At 34.0% G+C, this 13,471-nt stretch overlaps 1 protein-coding gene across 1 annotated transcript in view; it reads left to right on the forward strand.

Annotated features, from left to right (window-relative positions):
* The first annotated feature begins 3,248 nt into the window (after positions 1–3,248).
* Positions 3,249–13,471, forward strand: part of LOC122495036 (cadherin-10) — a 122,786-nt gene continuing 112,563 nt past the window's right edge. The window contains exon 1 of the mRNA XM_043600749.1: positions 3,249–3,601. Within this exon, the coding sequence (XP_043456684.1) occupies positions 3,371–3,601 (231 nt within the window). The 5' untranslated portion in view covers positions 3,249–3,370. The remainder of the gene's footprint in view (positions 3,602–13,471) is intronic.

Raw genomic sequence — 13,471 nt, forward strand, 5'->3', positions numbered from 1 at the left:
AACAAATGGAGCTTGGGAAAGTAGATATTCATATGCAAAACAAAGAACTTCAATTCATATCTCACACTATATACAAAACTTGATTCAAGTTGGATCATAGACCTAAGTGTTAGAACTAAGACAATAAACCTTTGAAAAGAAGACATGAGATGAATCTTCTTGATCTTAAGTTAGGCATAGATTTTAAGTTTATTCATTTATTTGAGAGAAAGAGAGAGAAAGAGAATGAGAGAAAGCACAAGCAGGGGAGGGACAGATGAAATATTGAACTAAGTTGAGATCAAGAGTCAGATGCTTAGCTGACTGAGCCACCCAGGTGTCCCCAAATATTTTTAGATATGGGACCAAAAGCCCAATCGAATAAAGGAAAAAAAATCATAAATCAAAATAATCAAAATTTAAAACTTTTGGGAGCACCTGGGTGGTTAAGCATCAGACATCAGCTCAGGTCATGATTTTGTGGTCTGTGAGTTTGAGCCCCACATCAGGCTCTGTGCTGACAGCTCAGAGCCTGGAGCCTGCTTGGGATTCTGTGTGTCCCTCTCTGCCCCTCCCCTGATTGCTCTCTGACTCTTTCTCTCAAAAATAAATTTAAAAAATCATTAAAAAAGTTTAAAACTTTAGCTTTTAAAAATTTTATTTAATCTTGTCATTATTTTAAATGGTTTATCAAATATTTAATTCATGTAAAATATATTTTTAACATATAGGAAACCAGAAAAATGATGAAAAAAAAATTCCATGCGTATGTAGAGCTCCAGTTATTTACTAGCAATTTTCACAGTTATCATCTCCACCTACTTATTCCCCAAAATATTGATGCTTAAACTTTTAAAATTATAGATAGTTATAATTGCATTGAAAATGATTGCCAATATATCTTAGAGTTGCTGGAATATATTTTTAAAATGAAAAAAAGAGATGAAATGAGAATGTTGCTTCAATAAGTATTAAAGCTTTCACAGAAAGTAGATACAGTAAATTATACACACTGTCCTCTAATTTTTAGGAACAGTGAAAGTTTCTGGAAATATTATCTATCATGCCCTGTTACATAAAAAGACAAACATTTGTTTGGTAAATGTTCCTATTACTTAGAATCCAATCAATTTAAGTTTCTGTAATGTCAGTGCTATGTAAGGTAAAATCATTTTATGTATCAGATAATTTCTATACTCCAAGTATAGCAATACATGATTTTTTAATACAGTTTACATCTGTCATTTTGAATGCTTCACATGCTGTAGAAACTCCACTGTCATTTAATACACTCAAGGGAATACTGCTTCACCATTAATCTTATTTGTAAAACATGTTTGCATTAACTTTTAAATCTTCTTAATAAAAGAAAACCGAAAAGAATAAGCAGATTGCTAACAGATTATTGTGGATGAAAGCATAAATGTCAGTGTCAATGCTGGAGGACTTAGAATGCTTGCCATATTAGAGAAAAGGAACTCAATCCTTCGGTACCAAAACTACTTTTTTATAAGAAATGTTTTATCCTATTCTGAAATAAAATCCTTACCTAACAGGAAACAAACAAAGAACAATCTATAGAGGAGATTTTAAAATAAAAACAAGATTGTGAGGATTAACAATAATATAAACAAAGAATAAAATAAAGTAATTATGATTTCAAAAATGTATTTCCATACATAAGTGTTGGAGCATAACTACATAGAAAAAGGAATGGGGGCGCCTGGGTGGCGCAGTCGGTTAAGGGTCCGACTTCAGCCAGGTCACGATCTCGCGGTCAGTGAGTTCGAGCCCCACATCGGGCTCTGGGCTGATGGCTCAGAGCCTGGAGCCTGTTTCCGATTCTGTGTCTCCCTCTCTCTCTGCCCCTCCCCCATTCATGCTCTGTCTCTCTCTGTCCCAAAAATAAATAAACGTTGAAAAAAAAAAATTAAAAAAAAAAAAAAAAAAAAAAAGAAAAAGGAATGGTACTCAGATTTTTTAATCAACTTACAATATATTCATTTATTCAATTAAAATGTTTTTTGGTCATCTGCTGTAAGAGTCTGTTATACAGTAGCAAAACAACCCATGGGATTACAGCAGGGAGACAGAATGCATCCCAAATAAAATAAAGCACTTATAGTATATGGGCATATATGGAATGTTAGGGGAGGATTCAAGAAAGACCTGAAGGAGGCAAGAAGTCTAACCAAGTGGACCTCTATGTGGAAAAACATTACAAATAGAAGGAAAAAGTAGAAAGTTCCAGTTGAGGAGGGGAGAATATGAAGTGTATTGCAAGGTGAAAGAAGGACACTTTGGCTGGAAAGGAGTCAGTTTTGGGAGGTGACATGGGGGATTGGGGTAAAATATGAGGTCAGAGAAGTGACCAGTAGTCATGAAATCAAGTACAGAATTGTAGGTTTTTGTAAGGCATTGGGTTTTAATCAAAGTGAGAGGAGACTTCATGTGAGTTTTTTGTTCAGATAAGTGACATAATCTGATTTATGTTTAATAGGGTTACCTGGGTTGAGGAAGCAAGCAGAGGGAGGGAGGTGGAGAGCAGCCTGGAATCTATGGCCCTCCTTAGTCAGGCTGGGGCAGTGTGGAGTTCTAGACTCAGAACTTTTGTAGTGGGAGTACAGCTGACAATGTCATTCACTCCCTCTACACAGTAGTATGAATTATATTACAAATGGATCTACTTCAGTAGTGATTTTTTTCTACTTTAAGAGGGAAGAGAGAACTCTTCAGCCAAAGGCACTTCAAGTGTTTTATTTGTTCTTATATTGCTTTTACCTTTGAGCAGAATTAAATTGGAAGAAACTGCTGCTGTTGAAAAACATTCAAATATCATTGTATCGCACAACAGATGCATGTTTTCTGTAGCTTTAATTAAATCAATATTTTGTTTTCAGTTTTTTAATTTATGTTAAGTTACTCTGAAAAAATTGATGTGCAAAATTAACTTCATCCCTACTCCATACAGGGATCATAATTCCTGAAAACTGTTATAATCACAAAAGAAAAAAGAAACAAAGCTTAATATGCCCCTTCCTTAAAATTTGTCTGAAAGACATTATTTACCATGATCTTTTCATAAATTGCTGACATGTTACTAGACAAACAATATCTTCCAAAAGTAATCATTATTTTATAAAACAGCAGGAAAGTAGGTATTTTGTTTGCTACTAATCTTTATCAATTTCATATTTAAGGTAACAGGTAACATTCATAATGTTTTCAACTGACTTTTTTTTATTTGTTTGTTCTTTTGTTTGAAGCTTTTGGAAACATGTCCAAAACATTGATGAGATGTTGGAAACCAGTTGAAACACAGTAAAATTCAACTCAATAAAACAGGACTGCTTTCTCTTCATCCACGTTGGAAATTTTCAAGAAGTGAACTATGACAATATACCAATTTTTGCTACTATTTCTACTCTGGGTATGCCTGCCACATTTCTGTTCTCCAGAGATAATGTTCAGAAGGACTCCTGTACCCCAGCAAAGAATTTTAGGTGCACGTGTACCTAGGAGTGATGGCAAAATTCTGCATCGTCAAAAACGTGGGTGGATGTGGAATCAATTTTTCTTACTGGAGGAATACACAGGATCTGATTACCAATACGTGGGCAAGGTAAGTTTGCACTGAAATGGCAAATAGTTACATTTTTTCTTTACATGTCTTAGGAAAATTTGAAGGTTATCAAGATCATCATTCTTATAAAATTTTTTTTAATTTTTTTTTCAACATTTTTAATTTATTTTTGGGACAGAGAGAGACAGAGAATGAACGGGGGAGGGGCAGAGAGAGAGGGAGACACAGAATCGGAAACAGGCTCCAGGCTCTGAGCCATAAATTTTATTCTCTAAATATCCATAAAGCAATTTTTGTTTATGGAATAGAAATTATAATTTGAAAAACCACAGAATAAATAAATACAGCATGGTAAAGGTAGACATTCACTTGATAGAATTAATTCTGTCCATTTCCTCATGGATCAAAGAAGTACTAAAATTACGCTTTTAGAATTTGTAGTCAGAAATCAATGATAGTGAGAAAACTATACGTCAATCTGGCTACTTGAAATGACTAGATAGATAGATACATATGCAATGGTTCCCATCGCTCTTGATTTTCACAGGGAAGAAAAGACATTTAAAAGTAGTTTAATATTCTATAGAATGAGAAAGCAAATGTCATTAAAAATATGACCTAAGGCCAAAAAAAATAGCTTTTTTATAAGAAAACTTATTTCAGATATGAGTGTTATTTACTTTTCTTAAGTCTCACTGTGGGCACATTTATATAAAGGAAAATACATAGAAGACAAGCAGGTAGAAGTGGTTTACTTATTGCGATATGTGGACAGAGACAAGTTTCTACTCTATTCACTTATAAAAGTGAGGAAAATTAGTTGTGGTTGGGAGTCGAATGAAAAGTAACAATGAATGCTTGTGTGAACTATCTTCTATTCATTTTGAGTGTTCTTTTTTTTTTTTAATTTTTTTTCAACGTTTATTTATTTTTGGGACAGAGAGAGACAGAGCATGAACGGGGGAGGGGCAGAGAGAGAGGGAGACACAGAATCGGAAACAGGCTCCAGTCTCTGAGCCATCAGCCCAGAGCCCGACGCGGGGCTCGAACTCACGGACCGCGAGATTGTGACCTGGCTGAAGTGGGCCGCTTAACTGACTGCACCACCCAGGCGCCCCCTTGAGTGTTCTTTTTTTGGCACTATCTGAATGTAGTAGAAGTTAGTGTCTTAAGAAAGGTTTTGTGTTAATAGGCATGGTTATTATTTTTATGGACAGTATGAAAATATATCAAAGAAGAAAGGGAAACACTAGCAAGATAAAAGTAAATATAATCACATGTTAATACATCCTATGTTAACACTATAAAGTTATGATAGATACATTACCGTGATGGAGAATTTTGCGTTAACCTAAACTTTAATAGCTTCATCCAAACAATTAAAATGTGCTAATAATTTTTAATCCTCTAAGAAAAACTATTTTTAAAAGTTATGTATTTTTTCATTGATTTTAAAACACTTTGATATGTTTTTTCATGTTCCAATTATTTCAGTCATCTTTAAATGTCTGGCAATATGGCATAGATGACATTAAAGGTTAAATGTTATATCAATTATAAGGAGAAGGAAAAGTGGCAGCAATCTGAGCAATATTACCAGAAAGCACACAGTAGCAGACTTATCACAGGTCGCATCTGATTGGGTGTCCGAGATCAGTGGGTTAAGGTACATTTTATGGTTGTTGTGATACGCAACATTTAGTTAATGAAAGCAACCACATGAAAATATAATAACAGAAATCTACACCAAAGAAACTATACAGTAAATAATTTCCTTTGGTTCTTCCTGAACAAAGAGCTTATTTGGGTTATTTGCCTGTGTTTTCTTTTACCTAGTCCATTTTAATAAGGATTTGATAAGTGTTGGTAAATTAAGTTACCATTGCATTGTATACTCTCTCATGATAGTCAAGTGACTTCTTATGCACTTTCATTTGTTCTCTCCCAGAAGAGTGTCAACACCTTGAGATCAAGTCCTGTACTTCACACCTTACTTTGTCTTTGGCTCTTTGAATAGAGCTTAATATTTCATTGATTGAATTGACCTGAGTTGCACTGGATTGAATTCCCAGAATCATCTGGTCCTGCTCGGTTCTTTGGGGGAGGGTGGGGGGGGGACTAGTCTAGAATTTAAATCCCTATGGGTAATTAAAACTGGTAATACTTGTATATGCATATTGATATACAAACCAAATTTTATTCTTATTTACTCTGCTTGAACAAGGCAAGTCAGAAAACTCTTTAACAAGAACAAACATAAGGAATTTATGGGATGTGTCCACTAGTTCCTTTCTATGTAATATGTGCTGAATTACTAGATCAACAGAAATTTATTAGATTCTGTAGCTATAAGCTTACTTCTAATGCCCAGAGTATCTATTTTTTGTTTTATATTTCAGGACCACTTTGTAGTTTGAATCATTTATTCATGTCATGACCTGTGAAATAGCTATTTAAACATTTTCCTTTTCTATAGTATAGTACTTGCATTAATTACTTATTATTTATATTGCATTAGTTACTTATACAATTAAAAACCTTATTTAGATATAAACAGATTTGCAGATGTCAAGAAGGTAATGTGCAATATAGAATATTTTAATACACATACTACAATGGATATAAAACATTTTAAATTCTTAAATATTCTTTCTAAAAGTACTTACAGTAAATCTAATACACATTTATCCTTTCTTTCAGAAATTTCACTTCCAGTTTTTACTACCTTTAAAGTAGGAATGTAACATTGATGCTTAATGATGTATCTATGTTGGTTTAGATATATTAATAATACATGTTCTAATTCCTTGACATATGAGAGATAATGATAGACACCCCATTGTAGTGGGAAATATTTGAGAAGCTCAGAATAAGAAAATGGAGAGAATTACACTGATAGGATGAGGACAAGACTGAAAGCACATGCGTGAAGAGGGAATCTTTTTTTTTTTTTTTTTAATACCAAACAATTTGCCAACCAAAACCTATAAAGAATGGATTGGTATATAATTTCTCAGATAAAAGCCCATTACTGATTAAGGGAAACAGAGGGAAAAACCTATTGCTTCTCATTGGGTAAAAGCTGAGGGAAGCTTAGGAAAATCATATAATTGTGGAGCCTCTGTAGCTCAGTTGGTTAAGCAACAGGCTCTTGGTTTTGGCTCAGGTCATGATATCATGGTTTGTGGGTTCCAGCCCTGTGTCCGGCTGTGCATTGACAGTGTGGAGCTGCTTGAGATTCTCTACTCCCTCTCTCTCTGCCCCTCCTCACTCCCACACTCTGTCTCCCTCTCAAAAATAAATAAATAAATAAATAAATAAATAAATAAATACACTTAAAAAAGAAGGAAAAGCATGTAATCAATGATCAGAAGACTTAGGATATAACCTCGTTTCTACTACTATTTTTCTCATAGTGGTTACATCAACCTACTTCTCTAATCCTTCATTCCTTCATGTATGAAATCAACTATGATTATGTGAATGGTTTAATTTATATATTCATGTTATGTAATTATATATGTTAGTTTTATCCACATTAATTTTAATATATTCATCTTACTATATATTCATTTTTAATTTAATAATATTTTGCATTATAAAGTATATGAGAATTTTAAAATCCATTTAGAAAAAAAAGAAGAAATAAACAGAGAGAAAGAAAGAGAAAAAGAGATAGATCAGTCGCCAAATTGTCATTGCCATGACTGTTATTAAGAAACCAAGCCAAGAGGCACTCGGGTGGCTCAGTTGCTTGAGCGTCTGACTCTAGATTTCGGCTCAGGTCATGATCCCAGAGTCGAGGGATTCAGCCCTGCATCAGTCTCCATACTGAGTTTGCTTAATATTTTCTCTCTCTCTCTCTCTCTCTCTCTCTCTCTCTCTCTCCCCACCCCTTCCCACCCCCGTCCTGGCTCTTTCTCTCTAAAATTAAACAAACAAACAAAAAACAACGAAGCCAGCCAATAATGAACTCACTCAAAGCATTTCTTTGTTCAGCTCTTGATGTTCAAAACACATTTTCCTCTAACCATTCAATCAAATACATCCTAAACCAAAATATAATTGTCATTAAGTTATTTTTTCTTTTCAGTGAGATAATAACAAAATTTGCCTTTAAGAAGTTTCCTTTATAGGATAACACCATGTCCCCTTGCTTTAACTTCCATAGCAAGGGGTTTATATTTGAACTTCAAGTAATCTACTTTTGTACTATGTTGCTTTCATTTTGCATCTTTCTATAGACATATTACATTTTTCCAACTTAAGACTTGAGAATCATTATAACTATAAACTATTTTTATTTAAGTATGACTTTTAATCACGGTTTCTTATTGCCTGATTCAGTCACCCTGGACAAATAATTTCAAATATCTAGGTTCCAAATTTTCAAACGATATACATAATGACATTAAACTAGATACTCTTATCTATACTACACTGTCTATCAATTAACATGAATTTAAACTACAAAAAACCCCTAGATACTCTTGAATTTACTTTAAGCTGTAACAGATAAACAGTGGTCAAAGAAATACTAATTTTATTTACTACAAAAATTTTGTATTCATTTTATATAATAATTACTCTCAAGTGGGGAAGAGCATGTGAAAATTAGACTTTTAATCAAAACCAGATACTGAGAAAAACCCCTAACACGCCAAAAAATTAATAACATATTTGGGTAATAATAACCTGATTTTGAGTGAGCATAGTAAGACAATTCACTCCAGGAAGTGAAAATATAATAATACTTTAAAAATAATTAGGGTAACTGTCTACATTTTTTGGTACAATAAAACCATCAGGTGGTGGCAGTAAAGGGGCTGCTACTGGGATCTAGTTGGCAGAATCCAAGTTTACTGCTAAAACCCGCAATGTATAGAACAGACCTCCATAAAATTTTCTAGTTCCAAACATCAAGTGTGCTAAGATCAAGAAATACTGTCCTAGTTTGCCAGTTTTTTTACATTTTCCTAAATAGCTCGATCTTTATTTTAGTTCTTTCTGGGTTCTTGCTTCTGAACCTGCTCCCATTTGTAATTTTATTTCTTCCTTCCAGAGTTGCCATTAGTATTCACTTTCTGAAACGGACTTCTCTTAAGATCTCCTCTCCTTCATGTCCTATCTAATCTTGAAGTCATGCATTTGGTTCCAGCCTCTTAATCACCCTTTTCTGTAGACTTATGGGCTCCACAAACCCCCTAAAACTGAAGTATGCATTCATTCTTTCAGTAAATATCTAGAAGACCCACTACTCAGGTATTAATTACTCCTATTAAGCATATAGTAGAGAAAATGTAATTTCTCTGCTCACGAAGTATCTGCCTTTAAGAGAAGGAGAAGATAATAAGTAAAGCTAACAGGAAGTTATGGGACTCTTTTAATCTCTGAGAGAGCACAGAACCCAAAAGCCACCAACAAAAAAATAAGTGCCAACTATCCCCCTGTTCTATTTCTGCAGTAATTGTAAGTAAAGTGGAAATGAAATTTTGGGATTTGCATCACATAAATCAATGTTATTAAAAGTCAAGATTGGAGAGCCAAGGTATATGCTTTTATTTTTTACTTATCTGTATTTCTTTGGAGCTCTTTTGATGTACAATGCCTCATAAAAAGTGATCACTGTAAATTTCTAGAAGAAAGATCTTCCAAAAACTGAAAAAACATGATCCATGAAAGAATAACCTAACCTTAAACAGAATGCCAGAAATACCAACTGTGCCCACCATATTAGACCAGGTTCCTTTCACCCTTAATAATGTAGGTACAATCAAGTCAGACCTGGTAACAGGGGAGAAAGAGTAGTTCCAACTAGAATAGAGAGAGGAAGCTGCCCTGACCTCCCCACTGCAGTCTTCCGGGGGTGAACAGATCTGAGTCGAGCACGTGGAGAAAATGCTACATAAGAGTTCAGAAATTGCAAACATTTTAATGTTAAATATTATCTTCAGAGAGTTGGATATTTTAACGACTGTCATAATACTGCTCTTCACACTAAAAATTCCAGGTGAATATTTCTTAAAAACAATCCAAATATGACCAAAAAAGACCTACATTAAACAAACAAACAAATGACAACAACCGAAAACCCTTTGACTGTTTAATATATAGAGATCTGATTTTAGTGGGCGGGGGCAGGCAGAGTGTTGGTATATGGTTATTTTCTATTTGAACCCTATTAATTGCAGCCACTAAAAGAATGAGGCATGAAACAAATAACACAGTAGACAATTTTAGATAGAAAAAGTCCTGGAAGAAAGTAAATGAGGATGATGTGACAGATATTGGCAGAGACTCCTTTAGATTAGGTAGTTCTAGACCTTCCTGATGAGGGGACATTTGGACTTTTGGATGGATCAGGACATTATTTATCTGATATGCAAAGACCACAAAATAAGACAAATCTGAATTAGAGTGCTTAAGATCTTCTTATACTAATCCTCAAGCAAGAGGTAATAAAAGCATTTTTAAATAGAAGCCTGGCCTGCGGAACATTGATAATGTTTTCCAGGCAGACCACCTCTTGGTTTTTAATTCTCAAAATGCATACAATATTTATATCTTTCAATACAATGATATTTCAGCCAGAAGTTACATAGGGAAAATATGCTTGCATCCTCAAAGCTCACTATATTTTAACAAAGCAGTATTTAGGAAGGTAGTTGAGTTGCATTCCAGATGCATTTGCATTGAAGATGAAACTTCAAAACCAGGAATAGATGATTTGAAGATATCAAAGGCTGTCAAAAAGAATGTGTATCCAAGTTTTATAAGAGAGAGAAGCCATACTAATTCATATTAACCTTAGGTGATCAGGTAACACGGATTTAAGCATTTTACATATTAACATTATAGGACGTTATTCATATTATACAGATTTTACTGTACTTTGGTTACTAAATTTTAGAATTGGTTTTGAGCTTAGATGTAATGTGTGAGCATTATATTTTTTCTCATTTAAAATATTAGGAAATAGGGTCCCTTTTAACATTTTCAAGAAGGGGCGCCTGGGTGGCGCAGTCGGTTAAGCGTCCGACTTCAGCCAGGTCACGATCTCGCGGTCCGTGAGTTCGAGCCCCGCGTCAGGCTCTGGGCTGATGGCTCAGAGCCTGGAGCCTGTTTCCGATTCTGTGTCTCCCTCTCTCTCTGCCCCTCCCCCGTTCATGCTCTGTCTCTCTCTGTCCCAAAAATAAATAAACGTTGAAAAAACAATTAAAAAAAAAAAAAAGAAACATTTTCAAGAAAAACATCAAATGGTAAATGTTGCATGTTAAAAATAAATGACATTTATTTACAAGATAAATGGAATTAAGTATGGAATGCTCATATATAAATAACAACCACAATCATCTTTTTAAATACAAGTTTTACTGGTAGTAGTGATAACATGTTTTCTGTAGTCTTCCATGAAGTTATTTGCATAACATACTACCAAATATCAAGATTATTCATATAGGGGCGCCTGGGTGACTCAGTTGGTTAAGCGTCCGACTTTGGCTCAGGTCATGATCTCACAGTTCAAGGGTTTGAGCCCCACATCGGGCTCTGTGCTGACAGCTCAGAGTCTGGAGCCTGCTTCGAATTCTGTGTTTCCCTCTCTCTCTCCTCCTTTCCTGCTCACACTGTCTCTCTCTCAAAACTAAACATTAAAAAAATTAAAAAAATAAACAAAGGTTATTCATAAATATGTGTGACAACTTCATTTTATAACCTTCATGAAACAACTCACACACACACACACACACACACACACACACACGCACCCCACCTAAACATATTTACCACACTCCACTGCCCATATTGTCTTTAAAGGATTTATGGAAAGTCTACCCTTTCATTCTCCCATTTTTTCCCCCTTGAGTTACTATCCCAGAGAAGCTGTGAATGTTGTCATCTTTTCTTTCCTACCACAGCCTGACTTTTGTATATTCCTGTTTCATGTTTACTAATTTATTAGCCCTTCCCCACAGAAACCTCTTCTCTTTTCCTGTTTCTTCAGTTAGCCACATAGCACCTCTTAAAATCTACCTCCCTATGTCACATCCCTTGAAGTTACTTTTATTGGAATATATTTTAGAAAAAAGATAATTATGGGTTTATTTTCTAAAGGTTTTTTTTTTTCTGTGATTTTAGGCCAATGAATTCACAAAGACTAGTAATAGTTGGAAGTAGATAGAAGGGCATTCAAAATAATAATAGACTGATGACAATAAAAAATGATTAAAATTTTTTTTCTGTGCCAAATATGTTTTGGAAAACTTACCTATTATCTCAAAATATTCAAATTCAAATAAAAATTTAAAACTATAATTTAACCCATCATTTTTTCAAATATAAACTTTTAAGAAACATGATTACTTTATAATGAAGATTATGTGAAAATTGAGTAGATTTTTAACAAAAACTCGGGAGAAATCTCTGTAGATGAAAAATGTATTAAATCTCACATAAATTTGCTCAGCAGAAAGTATCTCAGCGTAATTTATCAGTAACAGGTGCATGTGTAATGGTCATGAAGCATGGGAAATTATTATTATTGTATTATGAATTTCTACCAAAGCCCTCTCATTTTCTTTCTTGGAGACAATACATAATTATATATTCAATTAAATTCTGTCCCCATTGTACTGAAGAATAATGTTCTCTTCAGGAAAGAAAATGAAAAAGTGGGATGTATGTTATTGTGTTTGCTCATCAATGTTTCACACTTGGTATATGTTCATATATTCAGATTCTCAGTTACCTTTCATGAAACCATGAAAAGGCGTGAATACGTTAATAAATGTTCTGAAGTGAGTTCCTAAATATTCATAGTTAAATTTCTACATTTTTTAGTAAACAATATTATTTAACCTTAATATTTTATTAATATTATTATTACTATTGCCATTATTATTATTGTGATGCTAATTGGGTAACTGTCCCATGGCTTCTCATAATTGCAACTAAAAGCAAAAATAAAGAACAGTATGAACATGTAAGTTTCTATATAGATGGGCTAAATTTAGAGAAGGGAGCAGTAATTCTGTTGGAATATAGTTCTCTCCTTTGGTTCTCTCCTTAGAACCCTAATCCACAATAGGCAAAGGGCGTTTTATGTAAATTTCAGATTCCCTCTTTCAGTAAAATTCTTTCACTTCTTTAACTTCACATTTAAAACTACACTGTATGTGTTTATGGATTACATAAAACTATTAAATTTAGAATTTCAAATTCAGATGTTAACTCTCAGTCCAGTACTAAAATTATTTTATGAAGTATGAAATTTTACAAAGTAAGAGCATATACTATTATAGACCTTTTTCTAAAGGAATATTTCCTATTTTGGTGGCTGTTTAGCTTAAATTCCATCAGTGAACTTCTCAGTTCAGTATTATGTCTTCCAAATACCCAAAAACACTCCAAGACCACTGAGTTTTGCAATTTTCCTTGACACCAATTTCGCCACAAACCTACATCAAATCTAGCAACAAATTTAGTTTGTACATATGTGTTTGACTATTCTGAGTCTAGCAGAACAGAAGGATAGAGTTGTGAATCATGAACAGACCCAGTTTCTGCATCCTTGATGTCTGAGTTTCTGAAGGGAAACAATAAATAGATAAAGCAAATATCAAGGACATGACTTTTGATTAAAAATCAAATAGCATACAGGTAGAGGCAGAGAACATCCAATGAGAAGCGGGGTGGTGGGGTGGTGGGGAAGAAGGGCAAGACTAGCATTATTATAGAAGACAAGGGAGGGAAAAAAAAACTGCAAAGAATAAGTGACTAATTTTGTTGTGTAATGCGAACTCAATCAAAAGACAGGCGTGACAATTTAAAAATCAGTGTGGACCAAGGAGAGAGTTACTGTAATCATCTGAGGCAAATGGGAGTCAGTTAGTTTTGTGTTGGGCAGTTTCT

Source organism: Prionailurus bengalensis, chromosome A1 (assembly GCF_016509475.1).
Source record: "Prionailurus bengalensis isolate Pbe53 chromosome A1, Fcat_Pben_1.1_paternal_pri, whole genome shotgun sequence".
Classification (NCBI taxonomy): domain Eukaryota; kingdom Metazoa; phylum Chordata; class Mammalia; order Carnivora; family Felidae; genus Prionailurus; species Prionailurus bengalensis.